The 27,017-nt window shown below is 38.3% G+C and overlaps 1 protein-coding gene across 1 annotated transcript in view; it reads right to left on the bottom strand.

Annotated features, from left to right (window-relative positions):
* Window positions 1-6: 6 nt before the first annotated feature.
* LOC103899300 (dystonin-like) overlaps window positions 7-27,017 on the bottom strand; it is a 120,231-nt gene continuing 93,220 nt past the window's right edge. The window contains exons 52-69 of the mRNA XM_009279739.2: window positions 25,656-25,825; window positions 25,157-25,316; window positions 23,518-23,712; window positions 22,172-22,300; window positions 18,512-18,655; window positions 17,467-17,655; window positions 16,560-16,689; window positions 15,586-15,749; window positions 15,089-15,251; window positions 13,428-13,582; window positions 13,188-13,262; window positions 12,300-12,317; window positions 9,127-9,244; window positions 6,637-6,705; window positions 5,671-5,870; window positions 5,107-5,217; window positions 2,217-2,340; window positions 7-799 (exon numbers count right to left, since the gene is read on the bottom strand). Of these exons, the coding sequence (XP_009278014.1) occupies window positions 534-799; window positions 2,217-2,340; window positions 5,107-5,217; window positions 5,671-5,870; window positions 6,637-6,705; window positions 9,127-9,244; window positions 12,300-12,317; window positions 13,188-13,262; window positions 13,428-13,582; window positions 15,089-15,251; window positions 15,586-15,749; window positions 16,560-16,689; window positions 17,467-17,655; window positions 18,512-18,655; window positions 22,172-22,300; window positions 23,518-23,712; window positions 25,157-25,316; window positions 25,656-25,825 (2,580 nt within the window). The 3' untranslated portion in view covers window positions 7-533. The remainder of the gene's footprint in view (window positions 800-2,216; window positions 2,341-5,106; window positions 5,218-5,670; window positions 5,871-6,636; window positions 6,706-9,126; window positions 9,245-12,299; window positions 12,318-13,187; window positions 13,263-13,427; window positions 13,583-15,088; window positions 15,252-15,585; window positions 15,750-16,559; window positions 16,690-17,466; window positions 17,656-18,511; window positions 18,656-22,171; window positions 22,301-23,517; window positions 23,713-25,156; window positions 25,317-25,655; window positions 25,826-27,017) is intronic.

The following is a 27,017-nucleotide window of genomic DNA, read 5'->3' as shown; positions in this document are numbered from 1 at the left end:
TCCCTGAGAGATGCTGTATAAATAAGGGTACTGTGACTGTGGGTTTCTATTCCTTAGTAGCTTTGACGTACATCCTTTAGTGTTTGTTTAGTTAGCTCAAAATGTGTAATTGTGTCTTTTGGCTTTTTAGTATTGTCTTTTTCTTTTTTAAAGAAAAATCATGAGGTATCCTTTACTGTTAACTAATGACATAGTGATAGGCCTATTTTATTCAGGTTGCAGAGACTTACTGTACATTCAGTACACTGTACATTCGGCAATTATTTTTAGTGTACTTTCTACACATTACTGTGTACAACTGTTAGTTTACATTAAAACTCTTTCCCCCTTCTCACAGGATATGGCATAAACAAAAACAAATCTGACAAAAATTATACACATAAAATAAGAAGACAAATACACAAATAAGGCCATCTGCAGAATTAAAAATCCACCTCTTGCGATATTTCACAATAATTTCTACATAATATTTTACATCTTACAAACTTAAATACTTAATGCAAAAGGAAAAGACCTTTACGGAGCCAATCATATTATCTCTTCAAGGACTTGTCCAATTTGCTGGCTAGTGGCCTTCTCTGGGGAGTTGGAATTTTAGAAGGCTTGGCTGATCCTGGCCGAGAACCTGCTCGGGGTGTCGGTCTGCTTGTAGCAGGAACAGTCTCTGACATATCTGAGCATACAGACTGGATTTCTGAAATGTCAAAGTCAGATGCGTCACTGCCTCGGCGGCTACTTGACCTGCTGCCAGCCTTGCTTCCTGCTCGGCTTCCAGGTCTGCTTGGAGTTCTTCTGGTTTCTAGAAAGAGAAAAGATATCCATCAGTATTAGACGTAAGGATGGAAAAGGTACGCAGGTCCTTCCTAGGTCTTTGGCAACCCCAAGAATACCTCATTGCACAAGCTAAACTTTAGACCTCCAGCAGGCACACTAGATGACGATCATGGTCATCTACAAGTTCATCTTGATATTAAACAAGAGCATAGAACAATGCCGTATCTCCCACTAAAGAGAAGGGAATGTTAGATCAAATGCTGAGACATAGTTAATTCATCACTAGCACATCTCATTAAAAATATATTATCCTGGCAACTTTTCTTGACTTGCTAGACATGCATTGTATATTCACTCAACAGCCAGATCCTTTCTTTCCCCCACCATTTTCTCAGCTTTGATTTGAAAGAATTCAGTACCTGGTCTCTTCATGCATTCAGGATTTCCCAATATATGTACCTTGGAGATGCAGATGAATATCCCAATTTTTAAACACGTACCCCTCTTTTTTTAAAAAATCAAAACATACAGTTGAAAACTGCAAGTAAATAGGGGCAGAGCATACATTCTCCCAAACAAAGGGCCGAGTAAATGAGCTCCCAGCAAGCCTGCTAAAGTGAAAGCCTGCTCAGACAATGTGCCATGAAGAAAAAAACCACAACAAAGAATATGAAACAGAAAAACATTAAATTTTTTTTTCATAATTTTCTAATTACTTATTGAATCTTGTCAATCTTGACAAATGTGGTTCCCTGTATGTGTGAAGAACACCAAGTTGAAACTGAAATCCCAGGTGGCTCATTTTTCAAATCACCTATTAACTCCAAAGACGTCTACTCTTTGAACAGGATTTTCCAGTACTGCTCAGCATGCTCTGCAGAGCTTAAGATGTGAGGGAAAGCCTTTAGACCTATCTCCTGTTCTAACCATCTAGCTGCTCTGAGGATCCTGGAAGAGCACAGCTTCACTGCTTTCTGTTTTCATATACTGTTTTAAAAATTTCTATGGGATAGTCCATTAATAAGGTCATCTACAGTTGCTCCCTGCAGTTCTTCTTTCAAAAGAAATGGACAAGTCATTACTAAGCGACCCCTTTGCTCCAACACAGTTGAGCATAGCTTGAATACTGTGAAGAACTGAACCCTTTTTAAGTAAATGTTTCTTCCCTGGTTCCTTAGGCAGATACACTGGAGATACCATTGTCAGGAAGGTTGCAGTCATGAATTTGCACATCCAGAGCTGAACGTACCTGCTGTGCAACCATGTGAACAGAGGACCATTATCCTGATTATATGCACCCTTGGCAATACTGATGTGGAGGCAGTAGGACTTTCATGCCTTCCCACTCTTCTGACATCTCCCTCACACTCTAACGTGACCCTAAGTATTCAGGTGGAAAACAAACCAAGTGGTAGATCAAGCTCTAAAGTCAAGACACTCACCTGCAAACTGAGCTCTAACTCTGGTAGCTGCTGTTGACAGGATGCCACTGTCTTCTCCAGAGTGGAAACCTTTCCCTGATAGATATCCTGGCAGTCTGAGTTTACTTCCTTGAATCGGTGTTCCCTATACAAAAAGAAAAAGGTTTTTTTTTTTTTTCAATTGTCACTACTGAAGATAAGGTCTGGTATTAGGTAGTAAATAGCTTTGAATATGATCATCATAACAACATTCACTGTGAATCTGAAATACTGGTTTGAGTCACTACGGACGTTTTTCATGATATGAAGTTTTGAACATTCCTTTAGCAGTTACTATTTGAAGTGGTCCAAATGTAAAACAACAACAAAAAAAATCACTTTGCTTGACATTAACATTTTAGCATTCTTTGTGTGTATTTCAATGCATATAAAGAAAGAAAAATGCTACCTTCTTATAATTAGTCAAGCACATAAGATTAGTTGATGGTACATGACTTAAATAAACAGAAACAAGTAGTTGAGGTTTTATGTCTGCATAGCTTGACTTTCCACCATTCTGACTGTGGTTATAGGCAGTGAATACACTTGTTTCAATTGTATAAATATCTTACAAAACTACCCAATTTCAAAACCTTTTCCTAGAAAAAAGCAGAAAAGACAGACATAGGACTAACTAAAAAAGTTCTTGTGGTCAATATATTGTCTGAAATGTCTCTACTCCATAGTCTTACCCTGCCTGCTTTCTCATTTCTGAAATAAAACTAGTCTTGATTTACAATCTGCCCCAAATGGGAAGATTTCTTTCAAAGCCACAAGAATTAAATCCTCAAATCTCAAAATGCATGTAACATACTAGATAGGAGGTGTATGCAAGTAAGAGGAAAACTACAGTATTCGTATTCATTTCATCAGCACAAAAATACTAAGTAAATATCCAAAAAGAAGAACAAACACTGCAGTGATGAACGCGGCACGTTGAGTGGCCTGGATCCCAGGATCCTGTGTTCTGTGCCTTTGATCCCCATACAGCGGTGGGGTAGAATTAGGTACTGAAAAGCAAGACCCAGGAGTGTGTTGGGAGCCGCCTAGAGCTAAGCACCGAGCGGAGGCTCGGCAGGAGCCTGCCTGGTAGCTGCCAGCTCGGACCACTTCTGGCACATCTGAACAAAAGAGCATTGAGATGCTACAGGGCGGACAATCTGCTGGCTCTGACAGGGATGGTCACAATGTTAAACTCTCTTTAAAGCCAAGTACAAGTGCTTAACATCCAGCCAGCCACACCTTGGAAATCTCTGCTATATAGAGACTGCTTGGGAGGATAAGGAGAAAGGGAACGCTCTCCATTACCCCCACCGAAGCTGCTGCACTTTGGGCAAGGCATTGGGATAGAATCACTGGTGCAAGAAGAGAGAGAGATCAAGCTTGTTCTTCAGTTTAGCCCAAAACCCAAATGCAGTCTACATATAAAATACATAACTGCTCTCTTGGGCAGAAAATGTTTCAGAATGCCTCAGAAATTCACAGCAACCTACCCCATCCCAATCGTCCCATTTATAATGTTAAACCATGGCGGCTTACATAAAGGAAACTCACTGAAACTACTGGCAGTTGTAACAGCAGGTGAGAAATACAGTGCCCCCATTTGAAATCAATGCAAACTGCTTTCACCTCATTGTAATTCAATGAAAACACCACCTTTCCATGTCTATAAACCCTTTAAAGTACCATCAATTAATCTTACAGTTCAGTTACCAGCTAAGAGATGAAAGAAAATACAGGAATATATTAGAAACTAACAACCGACTCAACTTTGTGCTATTGTTAATCATTCTAAGCAACAGTCCCGTGTGCTTGAAGTGCTGTATACGTACACACGCCTGCAGTGAGCACCAGTAACGCACCCACTCGCACAAAAGGAGGGAGTGGAAAGTTCGTTATGCATCTTTGAGCAAAGCCACGTCGACATCACATAAACTTAGCACCGGAAGGTGTCACATGAATAGCAACAGGCATCAAAGCGCAGATAGGCAAAAAGCAGATACAACAGAGGTGATGGTAGCACAAGCTTCCCCTCAGCGAGCCCTCGGTCTAACCCAGGGCAAGAGCAACTCCTACAAGTGAGAAGTCAGTTTGCAGCCTGATCCAGCTGCAATCTTTTCACTGACTGTAATGACATTAGAGGAGACACTGGCTCCAAGCCCATTCAAATTTCGGTCATCCAGCTTGATTGCCGGCACAATCCTAATTGCTATACTAGCAGTTTCTATGGAAGTCATGGGCTGGAAATAAGACCAAAGCTCGTTTCCTGTTAAGTCATCAAATAGCTATCTTATTAGAGCAATGATTGGTCACTGCCCCCCTAAACGAAACCTTCAGTTGTTGGAAAGATTTATATATCACAGTCAGTCTTTTGTGCCATCTTCTTCACAGTGATTGGATATTTCTTTATTTAGTGGTTTTGCACTGGAGATCATAATTTATTAATCTAATTCCTGCAGTTCATGAATATTACAGTACATTATGAACTCAAAGTAAACAACTTAAGGAAAGAAACCTGCAAAGTATATAAACTGCTTTATTAAGAAGAAAGAAAAAAAAGGTACTTTTCCACATTTGCTCATCCAGTTCATTGCATAGTGTTATAATTTATTAACCATTTGCACTTTGAACATAAATTCATTGAGGCTGAGTTTTCCTGAAGTCAAAAACCTTAACAAACAGAACATCAAAAAAAAAGACTTGGGGAAAAAAAAAGGAAAGAAATAATTTGACAAAGGTCTAAAATAAAGACAATGCATTAATATGCAAAGGATGTTGCAGCTCTGAAGCACTGAAACTCTAGTGGCTGTTAGTGAAGTGACAGTTTTAGTGAAGGAAGGTCATTAGACTAGAACCTCTGTCCTTACTGTACCTCTGCAGATGACCCTTGATAGTCTGAGGATTCTGGTGGCTTAGAAGGAGTTGACGTTTTGCTGTTTGTCAACCATGGTTTACCATAGTTGCGTGTTAAATGATGGGGTGTCTGTATGAAACAATGGTAAATCAAAATATGAAGGACAGTAGATGGAAAACAATGTCATGGAGAAGGATACCCAGGCTTTCACAGGGAGATCAAATCTCATAGTAGAAATAAAAAATAAGCAGAAAAAGTTGATGACAAACGTTCTGAAACAAAGAGATGGCAGAGCTTGTTTTTTAAATGAAATGGAGAGGTTCATTGCTCCTTCAGAGCTTACTCCCAAATTAGCTCATGTGGCACCTTAAATGTAAAGAGTTCTTGTATACCCATGTTGCAAACAAACAGTAGAGGAAATACACTGAAAAGGACTTATCAGATCCTCCCCAGACTATGAAATAAAATTGAGATACTTCTTCCCTATCAGCTAGGGAAAGCACCAATATTGTTGGAGCAAGGGAAAAAACCAAACCTATACCCTGTTTGTTAACCAGTGCATTTTTGTATGTTTCTCCTTACCTTCGGCGTACTTGTAGCAACTGCTTGCGGGGCAGCTGCCTGGCCAGCTTGACTTGACAGAGAAGTAGATCTGTTGGGAGAAGCAGCCCTTGAAGAGGGTCGTGATCTACGGCCCCTTGGTCGGAAAGCTGCCATGCTCTGACTGGCACCATCTGCCAAAATGAACTTTTCACGCAGCTCCACATTTGTCCTCCCTTTAGCTGCAGCAAAGAAAGGTGTTCATTTAGTCAGATAGGAAAATTGTCACAAGGCTGTTTATTGTCATTTTTGCCATGCCAACTCCAACACATTTTAACAATAAATAAAATGCATTACGGTGTAATGCATTTATTTTGGACACAGAAGAGTTATGTGCAGAACTTGCTTATTCTAATACTTTATGCCAGCAGGAATGAACCACTGTCAAAGGAAGTCAGCGTGATAATGGAATGCTCAACGTGCTAAGTCACTGTTAATCAATCAACTATTAATACATAGACACAACCTGATGAGCAGTTTTGCTAACTCTACAGCTACTCATAATAAATAATACTTGCTTGGATGTTCCAGAAGAAATTGCCAAGTACAAATTACAGGAAAGCAGCAAATATATTTATTCAAAACTATGAAGTTATGTAGTTTGGCAACATGCAATGATGAACATAAAATCCAAACTATGATGAGGTGACTGGTGGCTAAGCACTCACACACACATACAAACACACATATGAGAGAATGTTCTGCAAGAATAGATACAAGACATGTTAGCATTTAACTGTGTCAGTGTGAACGACAATTGTTTTTGAAACACTCTTAAAGCGTGTCAAAAAAAATTAGCTTGCAAAGCACCAGCCCATGTAGGAACACATCAAGCTAAATGTGATGGATGCAGCATATTGTTAAAAGTATATATTTTAATAAAGTGGGAAGGAAATGAAGAGAGAGGAGAAGAGGAGGAGAAGGAGACAAAGAGAGGGGTTTGCCAACCTATAGTAGGCTGAGTGGTAATTGAAGAGTTTGATTCCGAACGTAACATTTTACTCCCGTGATGATGAACTAGAAAAAATGACACAGGACATGGGTCACATTAAAGAAAATCGTTAGCAGGAGAAGAAATCAAGTACAGCAGCTGCATATGCAAGAGACTTAGAGCACCAGGCCAAAAGACAGGACTCAGAGCAAAAGCTGTCTCTAAGTGCTCTGAGGTGAGTTCTCAAAGGTCTCCTAGGCAAAAAGGAAATAGCGCTTGGACAGACTCAGCTGCAGTCCTAAGTATACTTGTGTAATGGTATTTATCTGCTGACATAAAGAAGTAATATAAGCTAAAATTATTTTATATAACTAGGTCCAATACTTTTAAAGCTGTTTATGACAACAGTTCTTTGAAATGTGATTTATCTGAACACAAGAGAAGCCCTTGGTGGAACTGCAGATTTGCTAGGCGAAGTGCTTAAGGAAAAGTCTGAACCTGCACCACTGACAGCAATGACTACTTTGCATCACTGACTTCAACGAGACTAGGACAGGGTACCAATGCACAACATCCAATGTCTGGATGATTTTAGAGAGAGCGGTATTCCTTTAGACCCACTGTGTTGACTTACTCATCTGCTCATGTATGTCCCATGAAAAAGGAATAAAATACTACAGAAAATACTGTAGAGATACATAGAATACAAGGTTTACTAAAGAAGAGGGGATAAAGTTCCAAAGGACTCTTAATCTGAGGACAGTAATAAGGAATTCCAATAAATTAATTAGATAGTTATTAAGTATTGTATCTCTCATAGTCAACCCAAGTAAGAATTGCAACAGTCTACCTGTCAATAGGCCTGAGAAAAATATTTGGGATACATCAAAACTAACCAAGTTAACCCTTCAATGAAGTCAGATATTTTGAGGCACATTTCATTTTCTACTACCATGCACTTTTGAGGAATACAAGTAGAAAGCTATAAAGTAAGGATGGCTCTGCAGGCATAAATGACTTTCCTATAGTAGCAGGTGCAGAATCAGGTGCTAAATTTCAGTTAGACCTGTGGTCCAACACCAATAAACGTAACACTACTGTTACGTTTCTTTAGTAAACAACATATGCAATATGTTGGTAAGCAAAAAGGACTATTTTTAATACTGCTGAAAAACTCACAGATGTCATCACAAGGTTATGACAGCTCTTTTATGATACTATGATAAGAAGTTTTATGGGTACCTTTTAAGCCTGTAGACAAAGGTTTCTAGGCCTTAGTGGCACACTGTCAGCCCTTACAGGGTTTTGTGGTAGCTTCTTTTTGGATTTAACATCCTTGACTTAGCATGACAATTGCTACAAATACAAGCTCTCCACCCTCTCAAGGTCTGTATCAAACTGTTTAGAAACCTTGGTCCCAAGTAGAAGCTGTGTGATATAGCTGACACTGGAGTAAGGTCTGCAGGACAGTTGATGTCCCTGCCTTCACTAGCTCACTTGCCTCTCCTGAACTCCCCTGTGCTGTTCTTGTGCTACTACAATATAGATTATGATTCTGTAGAACTCCTGAGAGGTAAAAATGCAGTAAACTTAATGCTGCTAGTTAACAGGATAGAATTACCTAGTTACAGAACGTCAGCTCACTCTGAACACAGTCATTATTATACTTTCTGCAATTTTACTACTCTGGCTACTATTTGACTTGTATCTCTCCCGCTCCCTTCACAAATGGCTTCTTTCCTATCTCCAGCTGTTCCTCCAAGAACGGTGCCAGACACAGCCTACTTTCCCTAATAGGGAAAGTAGTAGCCTACTACAGAAGTAGGCTTTCCAACAAACTAAGATGTCATTACGTTGCTGTGTACTGATGAAACAATGCATTTGATACAATGCCCTGGAGGGCACGGTGACAGAGTGCTCCCTGCTTCCCCAGAGCACAAAGTCCTCCTGACCAGAGCATTTTCCACTTGCTTTGTACAAGGCTCAGGGCTCTGCAATGTGGTTCTGGGGAGGATGCCAATGAAAAGACAGGGCTACAAAGGCAGAGCCTGAAAGCCTGGGCGCAGCCACTGGCCAGAGAAATTTTTTTGTGGTGGTGTTGTTACTCTTCGACTCAATTGCCTTATTTTGATTTATTGCCTTAAAACTTCTCTCTTGCTGAGAAGGTTGTATTGGACATTTCTGTGTGCTATTTCTGCCAAGTCATACAAGCAGCTTACACGCCATAAACTCTATCTGGGCTAAGTTCAATTCTTAATTACACCACTCTAACACTGGAGGAACTGCGCAAAGACACCACAGTTATTCTAGACATACATCAGTTGAAGTGGAGAGGATCTTAACCATGGGATTTAAAGTTTACAAAAACAGATCATTATGTGACATTTAGTGAGATGATGTTTACAGAACTGGCATTTTATACAATTCAATCTCCATCTTAAGACAATGAATGGTGACTGTATCCAAATAATTATCTGCATGTCCATTTTAACAGTGGTGTTACATACCCCTGCAAGGATCATTTTTCACTAAGAACTCATCAAGTGCCATCCAGCCACCTCCAACACGAACCATGACTGTACTTCTTAGGATACGAACAAGGCGCAGTTGTTGAGAGTCACCAAACTGCAATAAAAATCAAACAACAGTCTCAGGTTCTCAGTCATTCAGATGCAGTTCAACGCTGATAAGTTAAAAATCAGACACTTTAAACAGTTTATTTGAATATTTAATTATTAGTAAATGCTAAAAAATCAGATTTATTTATGCAGATTATTAAAGCTGTTAAGATTTCAAATCAGGTGCTGCTGCATTAATCCAAAGGAGATGGCAGGACGGTAAGAAAGAATCTCAGGTTTAATTTTATGCTTGATTCTCAAATGTCTGAGCTCATAAAGGAAGCAAAATTAGTAACACATTATTTAATTTGTTACGATCTGGATTTGTGCAAATTAATTAAGACCTATTTGCATTATTTCACTGTTAAAATCTTAAGCAAACTCTCTTCTGCAACAGTCTAGATTTTAATGATGTCGGCTGAAAGGAAGGCAACATCACTTTGAAAGATCAGTATGCGGGCTAGAAATTCAACGCATTACGAGTGTTGCACAGTTCTATCAATTGATTCATTTATAGGGATATTTTCAGGTATAGCGTTGACACTGCTCACCAATAGCAAGGAGCATGTGGGGAAGGGAACATTAAAGCAGCAATGAATGATTGATAGCTATCATTATTGTCCTTTGTTATAAACTGTCACTCCTCTGTCTACACATCGAGGTTCTTCACAATTCAGAGAAGCACAAAAACCTGTTTCATACTAACTCTTGTACTAGCCCATTCTTCCTTTGGGCTGATGGCCAGGCCTAACATATGTTTTGCTCTTGAAACCTGTGTAACAAAATCTGTATGCAGTACCTCCGTTCAAATCTGGATCAAAGAAAACATGACCAAAATGTTGACCCCACGATCTCACAAAACTAACCAGAAGAATTCAGTACTTTTTAGCCAATGCCACCAAAATGTTTATTTTGATATCAGATCATCAGGCTAAGTGTAGTGCTCTCACACGCAAACACGCAGAGCACTCACTGAAACCAATGGGAGTCAAATACACCTCTTTGGGACAATCTTTGACCCTTGGAGAAGGCTGGCCATAATTCAACTGTACCTACTTGCTCCAGTGAGGGGACTGAAATGCCTTAAATGCAAACCACACAAACGTGCTCCCTACTTGTTAAATGGCTTTAGTTGTTTGGTACTACTTAAGCCAAGAAGAGAGAGTAAGTTTAAAGGAATATTACTTTTAGGAACCAAACAAAAGCAAAGCTTGCTGCTTAATTCAATAATAATTTTTTTTTTGTTATAAATAAGAACATTCACATGAGCATTATTTGTAAGGGCTTTTTAATAATGCATTCAGTATGTGCCGAATAAAGAACTGTTTTACATATGTAGATCAAAGTTAAAAAAAGAAATGGCATCCAAATTGATGCCATTTATTTTCATTGGCTTGTTTCTACAGAGAATTTTTTCTAGAGGTTCTAAAGATACTATCTTTTTTCTTTTCTTTATTTTTTCCCCCATCCCAACTTAATTTCTCAGTTAGACCCCATCAGGCAACTATACCAAGGGTCAGGTACAGTATCCTTCAGAAATTGCCTACCTAGGCTGTGGTTAATTCAGACAGTGGGGCTCCTGGAAAATAACATAGGTATCTATCAAGGCTTTTTTCCTAATGGTAACTCAGTCCATTTCCTTCCTAAAACAGCCTGGATACCTACTTTCCTTGAACAGTATTTACTGTTGTTTCAAATAATCAGAGGTAAAAACACTGGAATAAAAATGTAAAGGAAGTCTAGTTTAAGCTACAAAAAGGCCTGTTCTTGACAATAGCCACATAACACCACTGTCACTAGAGAAGCCTCAGCCAACCTGCTGTAGGTGATTTTTACTATGATGCTGTTCTGCACCAGTAAGAGTTAGAAGCTCTCAAAAAATGCTGTATTTTTCCCAGATCTGAAAGTACAGATGGCAGATAAGAGGATTAACATAATTTCAAATAGTCTTTTCAAATAGAGGCTTGTTCTATATGTGGAAAACATTTTAAATTATTACTTAGATATATTGCTTGAGGCATGTGGTAAGATTATCCACTGCTCTTTGTGCTTTCTTCTATACTTCAACAGGCTTTGCCAATAAATAAGAATGCAACTACATTTTCAACATCTCTAGATTTAAAATGGCTAATGCTGTTAACACTAGCATTTCCAGAACGGATTATACATATTATTGCCTTTTTAAGAGCATGAATAAGATACTAATGGTATCTGGTCTGTGTAAAGTATTTCCATTCTTACCAGGCAAGCATGATTTAACAATTTAAGAAGCTGTGTATCAGTATGTACCACAGGAGTAAGTGGGCACTGGTTAGCGTATCCTCCCTGTACCACTGTACAATGCCACTGCGGTATGACTCGCTGATGACTCAACTGACAAAAAGTATTTTTAAACACAGCTCCAATACATTATAGACCTGCCATAGCTCTTTGAAAACACTTTGGGAGAGGGAATAGTCTGAACTGGAACAGCAGGTTTAATTTGCCCATTTCCAAAATATGTATTTAATGATTAACTGCACTAGTACATAAAATACCAGCAATCAGCTAGGTTCTTAATCAGTCTGCTTGATTGCACAGGGATTTTTTTTTTTTGTGAAAATGAAAATATTTTTTGCCTAATTTGCAATAAATAAGTGATACGACACTGGGATCTGTGTTTACTGTGATTAGCCTAAAAAATCCAACACAGAATTTTGAAGCATTCCACTATAAAACCAAAAACTGATAAAATCATAGTAATTCTAAAATTGCGGTTTAAATGCTCAAGATTTTTTACTGTGGAAATTACTGGTGACCATTATCTGGTTCCTTTAAAAGTAATCTTCTTAATGAGGAAAATGGCCAAAGAAAGCAGGTGAGGGATTGAAGAGGAGGGATCCTGAGACAAGGAATGCTCCATAGCATTTAAAGAAATACCACAGCTGACCAGCAATGAATTAGCTGAAGATGAAAGGATGGCGAGAAGACTGACCATTGCAAGCTCAAATCACTATGCGTTAGAAAAAAAGAAAAAAAAAAAGAAAAAAAGAAACTTCATAACACATTCCACTGGTTTATACCTGATTTCCCAGGAAGAACTGATAAGAAATGAAAAATGGAAGAAAGACACGATTAGTTTACAGGAAATTCTCTATATGACTCTAGAACACATGCAAACTAACACATTAGACATTCTAAATAAAGTATCTACTTCAGAGACGAGCAGGTAGCTAGCCATCTGGAGATTGAGTATTGGAAAATACTCAAGGCGTTGGTCTCCTTCCCATTGCTGTTTCTGTGTCTTAAAATCATCTACAAGTATTTAGTAAACTCTCTTAGCCAAATATTGGATGTTTCATCTGAAATTGTTCTGGTTATTGAAGCTAGGGGTAGCAGATCTTTCTCTACAATGTGATATTTATTTTTCTGTGATCTAAAATCTTTCTGCAGATATCCAACACATTTCTTGTACTTCTTCAGAAGGAACAGTGTGCTCCAATAAAATGACAAGGGAGAATAGAAGTGATTGAATACACTTTGGTAAAAGATTTTTAAAGTACAACACAATACCACAGGAAAAGATCGCTGTTTTTATGAAACTAATAGAAAATCAGCTACAGTTTAAACACTTCAGGTATCCAGGCAAAAAGATTGGCTTTTTGTATGTATGTATGTATGTATGTGCGTATGTATGTATGCACTCAGTTAGCTTTTAAAAATTCCCATACATTGAAAACAGTTTCAGTAGTTCCAGCAAAAATAAATACAAGCAGCAGCATTTTCCCATATTTTTAGCCTGTATGTTCTAACAAGAAAAAAACGGTAAAATTTAGACAAGCTTAACGTAAGAAAAGATATAATTGTCATACAAAATTCCTGTAAATTACTATAGCCTAATTCCTTGCATAACCATGTCATATGAAGAATCTTTAAGCTGAAAGAACTAGGAAGGTCCTTAGAAGACTTACCCTGTACTTGTTATCCCCAATCTGTTCCACTTGAAACCGTTTTGCACATTTACATTTAGCTACCTGCCTTGTAACCTGAAAAAAACCACAACTGAATGATTACTTCACTGCTAATATCACATTTCTAAATATTTCTGTAACTGGTAAACTTCAAATTATATAAGAGTGGAAATAAAATAAATTATTAAAGCACATGACCCCAGTAGAAGAGAGTGCAATCTAAGAAAGCAGAGAATGTACCTCATCTTCAATTTTGTCAGCATCTGTGAGAGGCTTGTATGCATCCTTGTTTGGATGAAGAGCTGCTACAAATTCATAATAGTCAATATATCCATCACCATCTCTATCAAAAATGTCTGCAACAGCACTCATTTCAAGTCGGCTTGTTGGGAATTCTGTAAGACAAAGACAACAACAAAAGCTAAGTTCTTTGGCTTTTCAATCCCATTACAATGAAAGCTTTATCAGAAATACTGAAAGGTTTTTAGGCACTAGGTGACAGACAATGCTTATCAAAAAAACAGGGACATTCAAAAGAATGAAGGAATCTTTCTGAAAAAACAATCTGGATCCCCAATGTTACCTAGATATTGGATTAAAATGAATATCATAGTGTGGCTTGAAGAGAGACACAGAAGCGAGGGCACAGATTAAACTGTAAGGTTGGGGGGTTTTTAACATTTTGACCTTCAAAGTGCATAAAATACCACAGATTAACAAGATAAATTGTTAGTGAGGAAAGGTCAAGCGAGAATTCACTGCTAATTAAATTTGGAATGCAAGGCCTTCCCACTGCAGAAACATGCACGGTGTTTCGTGAAATCCTTCTTTAGATCAAGTTCACAGCAGCAGAATATTAACCCACACAGAGATTCTCTACAAAATGGTCAAAGAAAATTTCGAGATGGTGAACAAAGATTAAATCATGAGTATTTAGCAGTTATAACAAGTTGATACCAGCTGAGTTAAATGAGTAAGCTGTTGAACATCTTGGTTGTATCAGGGTTTTCTCCATCAACTTCTGTCAATTCATGCAAAACAGCAATGTGCACATATAGTGAGTGTATAACTGCATTTCCTAAAGCAGGGGGAAAATATATCCACTACAATATTCTCCTACTGAATAACTTTAACATGAGATGCTAAGAGCAGCCCAATTCTGAATCTTCACTGCTCAAAGCAAAAGTCTCTATGATCTGAAGATAAAAAATTATTTTAAGTAGTAGGCCCTTATCTGCTATAAGTCAGTTGCTAAAGGGAAACGTGATCACACACAGACAAGATGTGGAAAGCTTACGTAACCACCAACTGTGCATACCTGAGGAATAGCAATCCATCAGGAAAGCTAGGAAAAGTCCCTTCCTAGTCTGATTGCTTGACATTTTGATCCTCATTATACAGGTATATGAACATGGTCATGGTTTATAGAAACACTGGTTTCAGAAATTACATGGTTTCCTTCTATAATTGAAACTATTCCATTTAAGTTCTTTAATAAAAATCATACGATCATATGAACTGATTTTGAAAATTATCTGTAGGTTTTATAAGGTACATTCTACTATTCTGACTAATCAATAAAAAGTAATTGTTGAAGTGGCTAGTGTACTGTAGGAATGACAATCCGAGTCCAGTAAACCAGTAAACTATTAATTAGCCAATAATAGAAATGTGACATTTGTAATTTGAGTCACAATCTAAAAGAACTAGAAAGAGCTTCTAGAATCTAGAAATATTTTCAAGTAAAATAATTATAGTTTAAACTAATCATAATTAATGACTTCAAAAGGGAAATCTGTGACCTGCTAACACAACAAACCACATAGGGTACACTATATTGACAGTAAGACTTCATAAGATGTTTGTTCCAAGTTCAACATTAAGTTAATTTTAAAACTTACTTGAAGAAAGAATTCCATCGATAAATTCCTGCCTTGTTATCTTTCCATCCTGATCTTTATCAATCCTCCTAAAGAAGTCCATCACACGAGACTTCTTATGGTTCATCCATCGCATGTATTTTTTCCTCCAAATATCAAAATCAAAGTTGGCAAATTCTCTCAGCTTAATAAAAAAGAGAAAGGACTTTTTTTCAGTTGAAATCAATCAATCTAGAAAATCAACGAGAGATACCATCTACGTTCTTTTGAATAATTGGTTCTTTGAGGACCTATATAAACATTTTAAACTTCTTAACTCTCCTCACATTTAAAATGAGAATGACAGCTTTTAAAGCATGTTAAAGCATGTGTATCACAGTGTTTTCAATTAGCTGTATCATACAATATAATACAACAAATATGGAAGTTGTTTACAGTATTTACAGTATTTACAATTTAATCCAGGGTAAACAAAATTATGCAACAAGTATGTATATTCTGTACAGTCCTTTCCTGACCTCTTCAAGTCTGTCCAAAGCATCATTAAGTTTTCTTCTTCTTTCCAAGGCCAGAAGCCAGACTTGCTGCCATTTGCTGACTAAAAGGTTTACCCGTGGATTCTTGGTTTCGATTTGCGCCTGGGCTGCTGACGGATATATGCCTGGTGTTGGGGAACGCTTTCCTGTTAAAACATGATAAAATGTGTAAGCCTCACCCAGTTCAAACAAAACAAACATTCACATGAAGGGTACTTGACCTTCCTAAAACTACTCCTTCCTGTCCCAAATAATGAGGCCATACCCTGATATGATTCCAACTAATGGGATTTTTTTTTTTTTTTAACCATTGCTGGGGAAGGACCACATGGTGGTTGAAGTATCTTTTGTCTAGCCAGAAGCAGCTAGTAGTGGCTGCACTAGTGAAGCTGCACAGGTTAAATAAAATCTTTGCAAATCTCTCAGAGAGTTGCAAAGTAAACAACCTGATTTTAGAAGCAGGTTCCATGCACGGGTAAGTATAAAATACAATGGGTAAGTATATCTAAAAACAAAAAGCAATTTCCTCACTTGATGATTCACTCTCCATTCAACTTCGCTGAACACACTTTCTAATTGGATCCATATAATTTCATAGACAGTAAGAGCAAAATTTTGTCTCTACCATCTTTATGTAAAAGAAGTTTGCACTTTCAGCTCATAGTAGACTTGCAAAGACTCAGCACGTGCACAGTCTTGGAAGTTTAACAGCACATGAAAGGCTGCACACTTTAAAAATAGGTATTCAGGAAGTATAGGACAAAATTTAAAAATACAAGTCTGCTATGAGAAATTTCCTCACAATGAAAAATAAGAGAAAATTAGAAAAATCAGCCAAGAGAATTTCACCGTTTCGCTAGAAGCTAATCAAATCTATTAGATAATTAGTAATCTGTAATCTTTATAGATAGAGCAATGGTGTGTGTGACCTGCCCCAAAATACTTCCATTACTTACTTCCTGCTCTCCCCTTATCAAGGACAGGAATATGAGATTGTACTGGAGTGGGTTCAAGTGCCTTTCTTTTATAGGTCTTTGTAACTTTATCCACATCAGGTTGTTTTCTGGTCATTTCCTCCATGAATGTCTGAAATCAGACAGATGTGGTTTTAATTAACAATACACAAAAGTAACCACAGGAATGAAAAACACATACAATAGCAAAACACCGAAGTTACAAGAATGGCACAGAAAGACTCTTATAATGCCAGCCTCACAAAAAAGACACAAATAAAGGTTTTGTAGGTCAGAAGAATCAGCAGTATAAGCTTTTAAGACCACTATGGCCTGGCTGTTAAAGGAAGGCTAAATCTAAAAAGCAGTCTGTCAAACTCCTTTATTAACTGTGTATGGTGAGATGATGTACAACAGAATTTTGGCTCTGAGTACTCAGGTGTTCCTTGCTGTCCAGACTGCAGTTCATAGAAGTGAGACAGCTCTGGTGTGTAAGCAGGGGTAAGCCTATGAACATTCACTGCACCAGCAGCTCCCTCTGGCACTTCATAAACATATTTTTGAAACCCAATCAGCAAAGCCACACTGCAACACTAGTTTTAAGGCAGCAGCACTATCATATATTTCATGTGGGGTTTTTTTTTATTGTTCTTGTTCCTATGGGGAGTTGTACATTTGCTTTTAGAACAACATGGAACTAAATTGTTGTTTGGTTGTTTTTTTACTTCTGTGTTGAATAAACTACAAGCACATTGTACACATACAAAACACACAACTGAGTATCTGAAAAGGGATTTGATTATTAGGAAAGAAAATAGCTAAGGAGATTCACACTTGATTATGAAACCTAGCTGAGACACGAGCACCGTTTGTGGAATGTGTAGAACACGTGCCACTTAACATGCCTTACCTGATGTTCGGCTATAAGTGCTTTAACTTCCTCAATCTCCTGGGGGATAACCTCTTTATCTTTTTCAGTAAGTGTAGTCTCTGCCCACTGCAACCAGGACAGCAAGGCTTCCAGCAATTCCTGGTTAGCAATAAGACCAGCCAGAGCTCCTGCCAGTCTCTGTTGATGTTGTTTAGCCCATGCTAAAACCTTGATAAAAGAACCAATGCATGAGTATGTGCACATCTGAAATTCTTTAAAATGTATTTAAAATTGCTCTGCTAACTGTAAACCCCGAGCTTCCTCCCAGGCCTATTGATGTTTGATTATCAAAGATGGTAGATGTAGTGGCTGATCACTAAAGGTGCCAGGTAACTAGAACTCCCAGTTCAACACCACATTTTTTTCCACAGATATTCAGAATTAGGTGCTGTTAAATGCAGTAAAGAGCACATTCAGGCAACATATTAAGAGCTTTATCAAACAATATGTGTAAGTTAGTGAATCACACAGGATTTGGTGTCCGTCTTCCTCCTGGGCACTCCTGAAGCCATACTTTGCTAACACCAGTATTTTGTTTTTCTTTAAACTTAATATACGCAGAAAATACCACCTTAGCAGCTGAGAGTGTGGTACACCCTCTGAGACCTACTTGCAGCCACTTAAATCATGTGGAAATCTTCTAGATTAGGAATAAGTTGGACTGAAATCATCCCTAACAGAATTAGAAAATGCTTCAAGTTTGCCCTGTATTTTCTTTCCTTTGTAACTTTTAAGTTTCTCTCTAGAAATATTGCCTTTCTTCACATGGGAAGTGTCAGGCAGTATTTCCTTTAATACATACAAACAAAGAAGCTTGACCATCTGCTTTAGTTCTTAATGCCCTACAAGTTTTAAAATAAAACCTATGGAAGCATGGTATTCACATCCATCATTGCGGGTATTTTAAATGTTTAGTTCTCAACAGCTGGATCATTTCCTCCCAGTGTAACTACCATGTTAGTTGTCAGCTATGTTCCAGTCAAAGATGGACTGTTGCAATGAAGATGGCTTGACGTATACTGACCTCTTCAAACCTGGCTCTGATGATTGTTATCCAGTGCTTAATGGTGGTGATGGAGTCTGGGTGGCAGATAGCTAGGATAGCTTCTCCCATACCTGTTGCTTTATTCAGTTCTGCCTTTTTCTCTTCCAGTTTCTTCATAAATTCCTAAACCAGAGATAACAATTTCAATTCGATGTTGACAAAATTTGCAAGAGAAATCTGAGTGCATAGTCTGGAAGGCCACAAGCCTCTCGATCGCTCAAACATTCAACTTGCAAGAGGCAAGTTTAATTTGTCTCAGAAAAGTTAAAAATGTTTAAAAAGCCTATTCCACATAAAGTACTAAATGAAGCTCTACAATCTTTACCCCAGCTTGCTACTCCTTAAAAGCCCACCATACTGTAAATACTTGAAAGACACATGCCCTTATTAAAAAAAGAAAGAAAAATCATAGCATTTTAGAAGTGCTGTAAATCAGCTATATGATGGTTAGAATCATTATTGGCAACATTTCAGATGACTTGGTTTGTCTGTCAGTTACAGTAATTCTTCATAATAAACTATCAAGCTCCTAGCAGAGGCTGGAAATGTCCAGCTATAATTACATGCTCACACAAGATGACAGAGGACTTCAGGAGCAGCTATACTAAACTAACACAAATGTGAAAACTCAGCAGCTGATGGGGAGAGACACAGCAAGAACAGGGACAGAGACTTAATTAACCAGCTGTTTTCAGAGGCACTGCCATGTGGGAAAAATCTTGTAAAAGCAAAAGGATGTTTACAGCTTTAGACATCCAAGCTCATAGCTATTGATGTTCCTAGGGAGTCCGGCAGAGGAAAGGGTGGCAAGATCAGAACTGGGTGCAGGGCGGGAAACTACAAAAAAACTGAAGGGCTTTTCCCATCCTTTCTACAGTTTGCATTTCTTTTTTTTTTTTTAAATTATTACTACTACAATGGTTTTAACTCTTCTGCCTATTTTGTTATGTGTAAATGTTGTGTAAGTCTGTGTGTCTTTGTGAGCGCCCTTAACTGGAACTGCCAACATCTCCCAGTGCTTAGTGGAATTTTTTGTTATATTTTAACATCTGTAATTGGGCTACAAAATAGAATCATGTCTCTGAAAGTTTAACTCTTCCTCTCTCCATCCACGAAGGGCTATTTTGGATTCCAGAAATTAAAGATCAGCCAGGTCAGATCCTAGAAAATTCAAAATCACCTAAACATTGTAAAAACAGATTCTACAACAACTCCTAATGACATTACCCTGTGCCTTTACAAAGTAAATATGAAGCTATTATGAAATAAAAGTGTAAAAGAAATCATCTGTTCTACCTTGTTCTAAAAGCCTGGAATAGGTAGACTGTATAGTTAAAGGGATTCATTACTAACTGATTTTGACTTAAGCTTAAATTAACGTCAGAGTTTAAGACCCAATCACAATAGCAGTCCTTCTCTCATAAAAACCACGAGTTCTTACAATATTTCAGTTCAAAATGGTTTTGGAAAAGTCAAGGTGGGTTGTAGTGAGAGATGACCAAAATAAGCCAGGGCCAGGAGGAAAACAGGCAACAACATCATCGTTTTCCCTGCACAACTGTACTAGACTATCTCAAAATCTAAATCTATGACACACTGTATACAGTGTATTAAGCTTTCCCTCAGTAAAGGATACTAATTGTATTGAACTCTGTGGCAGTCCAGTGATATAGACACATTTACAAGAGAGGAGATGGGATGTTTCTCATTAATTAATACAGTGCATTAACCTACTACACCTCTCAGTCCCTAGAGAGGATGGCGAGTGACAGAAACCTCTCTGCCTGAGAGAGCAGAATTCATTAAATCACATGCAGTATTCAAGAAAAGAAAATCAGTAATGGGCATAAAGATGGACCATTTGGATAAAATATCGTCCTGAAGAAACCTTTCAACGTGTAGCTGGATACAAATACATTAAAACTATTTTACAAGAACCACAGTGATAAAAGGAAGATACATTTCATATTTATGTAAATAATGTCAGTCACATTTTTTTATATTAATATTGCAGCATTATAATACAGACATGGTGTTTAATATCACAGATTAAATTTTCCCTTATTTTCTTTTTTTTCTTCTTGAAAGCTAATGTTGTAAGCTTAAGAGGAGAGGCCACTCATTCAAGGATGATTTTGGTGTATGTGCTTACTGAGTGGAAAGGCAGCAGTGCCACAATCTTTCTTAGCTTGACAATTTCTGTATTTCTATTACTTGGCCTTTAAAAAGAAAATGTGGTTGGGAGAACATCTTCTAAAGCCTACTAAAAAAAATCTAAGTACAGTATGGCCACATCTAACACTGAGGTTGGTTGTGTTGTGCTAGCAATTATTCTCCCCAGCTGGACAGGGTTTCTCAGAGACAAACTTTGCTTTGGTTTGAGGTTCCAAGCTATGCTTCACCTTTGGCAGCACAGTTTTGAGCTTTTGTACAGAAATATTTTGTTAATCAATCTACATTGCAGAGGGAGAAATTTAAGATGTTTTTTTCTAATGATTTCAGTGGACCTAAGATTTCATTCAAACAGTTCTTTCCTCTGTATTCAGAAGACCAAAAAATTAAATAAAAGGGAACTGATGAAGCACATGTGGAGGAAAGGCAGTTAAAGGACAGATTTCATTGCATCGGAGACAGCAGGTTGCTACTGCCAACATTAGTCAGCATATGCTGATGCATACATACGTTTGCCAGCTAAAGAGTAGCACCCAGTTTCCAGGGCCCTAAATGAAATCTGAAAACTTCTTCAAAACATTGCAGTTTGTGTACCTTGAAAACTCCTTAGTTAAGACCCATTAGATAGTCATATCCTGCACACACTCCGCTGCGTAATAATATTCCCAAACTCAATTTACACAGGATGCTTTTCCACTCTCCATTTTATAAGTTTTGTTACTTTCTTCAGAGCAATGATGAACAAATCCATTACTCTTATAATTTGTTCTATAACATTGTGGGCACTACATTCTTGGTACTATTACTACTGCACTCACAAGAAGAGTTTTGCATGGGCTTAAACGTGCATGTTTGTAGCCTCCTGTCTGGAGAGTGAAAATATGACCTCTATGCTCCTTACTTAGCTATTTTCCCATTTCATTACTGCAAAGTTAGTTTGATGGCCTATAATCTAGTATCTGCAGTACCTATGGCACTGCAATATTTCAGTACCTAATGCATGTGAAGTATGACAGCATGCTGTTTCACCATGACAGAAGGTTAATGGATGATAACATCATTCTGCTGACATTTACAAATGACCCTGAAAGAAAAGTATACGCTGTTTTGCTCAATGCTGCTAAGAAGACAGATATACTTTTGCTACTGTAGCAGTCTGTGTTATAATTGTCAGGCAGCATATATTCCACAAAGGGGTTTGCATCTGTCTCTAAATGTTTACAGCAACTTTCTAAAGGCCCATTATTTTCTCAGTAAGCCGAGACGACTCAAACAACAGCTCAACAGCAGTATGGGCACCAAACTGTCAACCCCCTTAAATTTCCAGCTTCCTTATAGAAACAGTTGCAAAAACAAACATTGGATGACGGATATGACTATATGGGATAGACTTTGCCTCCCTTCCTTTATTCTACCCTCTAACAGGCCTATTAGAATTAAGAGGACCCTCTTAATTTTCTTGCTTACCCTGTGCTGGTCTATCAGTGTACGCAAGGCCTCTTCATCATCTGGAAGGACCCCGTGGAAACGAAGAGCCCCCCCCGCCTCTGCCAGCCACTCCAAAAGGACATGGACAACAGAGTGGAATTCTTCTGCCTGTTAAAATACAAGAAGTCACAGTCACTCATGAGGGGATCTGACAGACACACTGCAGCTTACAGAAGGAGACTGAGCCCACATTTGGAGTCATTAATCATGCAGCAGTACTGGCACATTAACTTTCCATTAAAAAGTCAATGATATACAGTACTACATTTTCCTAACTGTAAAAATATCTCATGCTTCCCAAAAAATTATAGGAAGCCTAAAAGCCTGTTCATGCTTTTAGCCATCTGATTTATAGTGTATTTGCAGCTCAGTTGAGAATGTCATGCGTTTACGATGACAAATTACGTGGGAGGTGCTTTCATGGACCAGCTGGAGAGATGAGAACTGTATTTTCTGCGTAGCCTAAAACACCGGTTAAACAAAATTAACTGACAGCCCGTTGGTGACTGACCCTTTTATGTCTGGAGAAAACAAGAAAGTTCCACCTTTGGGCACAGCCATATTCAGACACAAATAGTGTTTGAGGTAGCTCAGGATTGTGCCTGCTGAGAGACCAGAGAGCTGGACAAACACAGTACCCTGGGAAAAGCAGGGCAGGAATTTTGTACACAGTGGATACTCCACTATTGCATGAGCCCCATCCTAGCATCAACCCAAGCTGGTGTATCTTCACAGAGCTGTACATCCATATTATCTCAAGTTTGGAAACAATACAGATGGACCTATTTGTTTGGGATCAGTACCAGCCAATACTAACATACATACACTGTTCTAGCTCCTGAGTGCACTCAGCACAACTCCATTTTTTCTGCATTGTACTTCACCGTGCACTGTAATTGTGCCAATGTAAACAACTTTTCAGTACACAAATGTACTTCTTACCAATAAGGCACGAAGGGCATAAATATGATTGCAATCTCCAGCTTCATGTGAAGGGGGCATAGTTCTTAATCACCCTTCACGCTTGACTGTAACTTCAGTGATTTCCTTAGATGGTAAGGTCTTTGAAACATTTGCTTTGCATGTGTGGTACGGACTAATAATAACAGCAATAATAAATGCTAAGAGGCATTATTTACATGCTGTGGTAAAGGGATGGAGACAAGGTAAGCAATGCATGAGCAAGAAAATGAGTATTTTTAAATGAAATTAAATGAAATTGAATGACATGAAGTGAAAATGAAATTAGATTTTTGGTAACTAGACCATAAGATATTTTCTCTGCTTCTCATAAAGTACATGTAGCACCATTAGTACTCCTCTACCTGCCGAAGAGCCTGTTCCAGTCGTGTTTGCTTGGATACTGACAGGGCACAAACTGTCTCCCAGCGAGTGCTTAGCTCCTGCATTTGGACTTTGACCCAGGAAGAGTCATCACGACTGCCTTCTATCAGCTCTCTGGCAGAGCGCTTCAGAGCCTGGACACTGCTCGTTCTTTTTCCCAACTCCTTCTGGAAAACCTAGGCACCACCAAATACATTTGATATGTTTAATTCATTAAGGCATAATTATGTAAAGAGAAACAAAAAAAATACTGGTTAGAAGAAGAAATCGAAATATGGATTTAGTTCAATCAAGAATAACTCCAAAGTGACTCAAAACGCACAAGTTATGCTCATTAGAGTCCATATGTAGATATTTACACTCTATCCCATCCTAATAAAACTGGAATATGGTAGGAAAATGTCAGGCAGATCCTGAGAACCCATCCTGATGCAATGCATGGGAAATCTAGCCTCCTTACCACGCTGGCTTTACACTCTTTTATCAAAGCAATTGATCTGACACACTTGATTAATGTGCAAGATTGCCGCAGCAGGAAAAGATCAGATAAAATGCTAACAATCAAGGAGAAGGTTTAAAATCATAAAATGGAACCAAAACCCCATCTGGGGGTCTGACTATAAGGCTGTAGATCTCGCCACATCTTCATATATTTATGTGAGAGTATGTTCACATTTGCAGATGGAACAAGCTCCAGTTACATAAAGGAAGCTCTTAAAAGAAGATATGACAATTACAGTATACCGTGCCACTAACCATGACTTGGTTGTGATATACAATGCGATTTCAGAAGCAATTCCAGTGTATTTCAGGCTAATTTTTATAGGCAACCCATGTTTCCAAATACTTTTTTTTGAGGGACAAAATCTCCTTCTCACTGAGCAGTCTTTGGATACTGGAAGTCACTGGTAGATGAACAGAGGGACCTTCACCTCATAATCCTCCCAGGCTCCAGAGCTCTGACTGTTGTGTAGCCTTTGCAATACCAGTAACTTCAACAGCTGTTTCTTCTGACACACTGAATTGCAAAACTGGGATTCAGAGGCACAGTCCTACATCTCTTACTTGCTCCCATCTTAAAAAACACTTCAGTAACAAAACACTGCAGCTTGCCAATGTAGGCTTCCTGGGCCAGAGTCTAGCTGTATATTCCCGTGCATAACTTAAGCATTGCAGCTACTTTTCTCCATGAATATACAGCAGCCCTGCAGGTTTGAAAGGCTGCTGTAGTCATGACGAGTGCACTGGACATTTGGTTAGCAGATGTACTAAATAAAAAGCCCTGTCTCCCCCAAAGATTTCCGGTAATATAATTTTTGCCACCTCTTGCCCACACACACATATTCATAAATGCACACTTGCGATTTTTGACATGATATTCCTAAATACACAGGATAGCAGCATTAAACAGAGTATCTCAATGCTAACTGGTGTCAATGAGTCACTAACAGTTGTTTTCTTCCACGTATGTTTAATAGCATTTTCCATTGTTGATGACATGTTTGTGCTATAAAACTATTCCATGTTTCTAAAAATTACAGAAAAGCCAAATAAAGATTGCATTAAAATGCTACACTTATGAGCAGTCTAGTAATTAAAAAAGAATATTTTTGGAATTACCTTGTGATTGTCGATCAGGTTCATCACTAAATCAATGTCTCCGTGTACTGGCTGATCTTCTGCTAGCTGAGGCTCAATTTTGTATAACCAGTCAATGAGAGCTTGCAGAGCATCAGTAAATTGTCCCGAAAATAACAGGGCTTCCTCCAGTTTATTTTGTCTGGGGGGGGGGAATGAACACACACACACACACACACACACACACACACAAAATAATCATTCATACACTGTAAGAAAACGTTTTCAGCATAATATGATAACAACTAAGAGCTTTAAATCAGTGTTTCCCTTTTTAAATAGTGGGACCATCCCCCCCCGCCCTCCCCAAGTCCTCTTCCATACCATCAGGAAAGTATGCATTTCTAGTATTTTACGGCTTGGCACTCTTAATTATCAAACAAGCTAGCCACTCTGGTCTTACTTTTACACAACAGAAGCCAAAAGAATTCTCCTAAGCCTTTTCCTTATCTGCTGAATAATCAGATTGGTTTTCATTTACCTTTCCACTGATTTTCCACAAATTGTATCCCACTTATCCCTTAGTTCACTCAGCATATCATCAAGTTTCAAATTGTCATCAGCCAAGGTGGTTTTCTCTTTCAAGGAGCGTCCAGTCCTATTTGTGGTATCATACACAGAATGTTTGGCACCAAGAGATTTCTGGAATTCCTATGTATATATGAAAGAAAAAAGAAAACACCCATATAACATTAACTGCTTACAGGCCACAGTTAATTAATCTTTGACATATTATTTGCAACGGAAATTGTAAATGTTGCTGCAAGAAAATTTTAAACTCGCTGAAAAATTTCTAGTCTACTAGTGCTACAGTGCACCTGAAATTATATGACACTAGCAGAGTCCCTGCCTTTTGTCCCTCTCTGGGAATGTAGCTCTACCCCTACTGGAACAACTTCTGGAAAATTCCTCCTCCTTCAGTGAGAGCAACGATGCCTGTCCTACCTTAATATTCCTAAATTTCAGCAAGGGGCTGCCTGGTAGTCAGAAGAATGTGAAAGAACTGCTACTTTGGGAGCCATGAACTGAGCAGTCTTCACACTACATTTTTACATACTAAGTTTTCAAGCCAGTGTAGAGCACCCCAAGGGCTACAAAGGTCATTCTGTTCTAGCTCAGCATAGTCAAGCTGGGAAGCCTCCAACCACAAGCATTTAACCCTCCTAAGATTGAAACATACTATAATTGGGAAGAATTGTATGCCAAAAATATACAGATCCAGGCACAAGAAGCAGCCAGGTGACATCCCAATAACTCAATTTGGGCTAGAAGCCATGATCACAAGCAGGTTTCTGTGATCCAGGGTCTTTGGAAGATGATAGTGACACAGCAGTTGCATCTGCCTGCCAGCTCTGACAGCTCCTTCTGCCCAGAGCCTCTGGAAGCTTTTCACAGGCACAGAGGAGCACACAGAAACACAGCTCATCTGATACTGCAGAGGAGTTAACTGACTGACAGAGGAAATAATTAAATAAAGGAACACTGACAAAAGACAAAACCAGCGTTACACAGCAGCTTTTAAATGGTAGCAATGCTTAAAGTGTTTTATTTCACACCTTCATGAACTGCTAGCAGGAAATCAGTTAACAAATAAAAATAAAAATTACAAGTTTGCTTTAGGAAACTCATATATACAGAATCAAATAAATGTTCTTTTTTTTTGGTCACAAAAAATACTAGGCCAAAAGAGTTTTTGCTCAGTGTTTGCTGAAACAGATTTTCATCTGGTTCTCAGAGCAACTTTCAGTATCATCACATCCGGCAAGGAAATGATTACCACTTACAACTTATAGTAATTCCTCAAGGCATGTAAAGATTGCAAGGATTCGTCATGGTCACTGCC

This window comes from Aptenodytes forsteri, unplaced genomic scaffold, assembly GCF_000699145.1.
Source record: "Aptenodytes forsteri isolate BGI_AS27 unplaced genomic scaffold, ASM69914v1 Scaffold115, whole genome shotgun sequence".
In the NCBI taxonomy this organism is placed as follows: domain Eukaryota; kingdom Metazoa; phylum Chordata; class Aves; order Sphenisciformes; family Spheniscidae; genus Aptenodytes; species Aptenodytes forsteri.
This window is presented reverse-complemented; position numbering and strand designations above follow the sequence as displayed.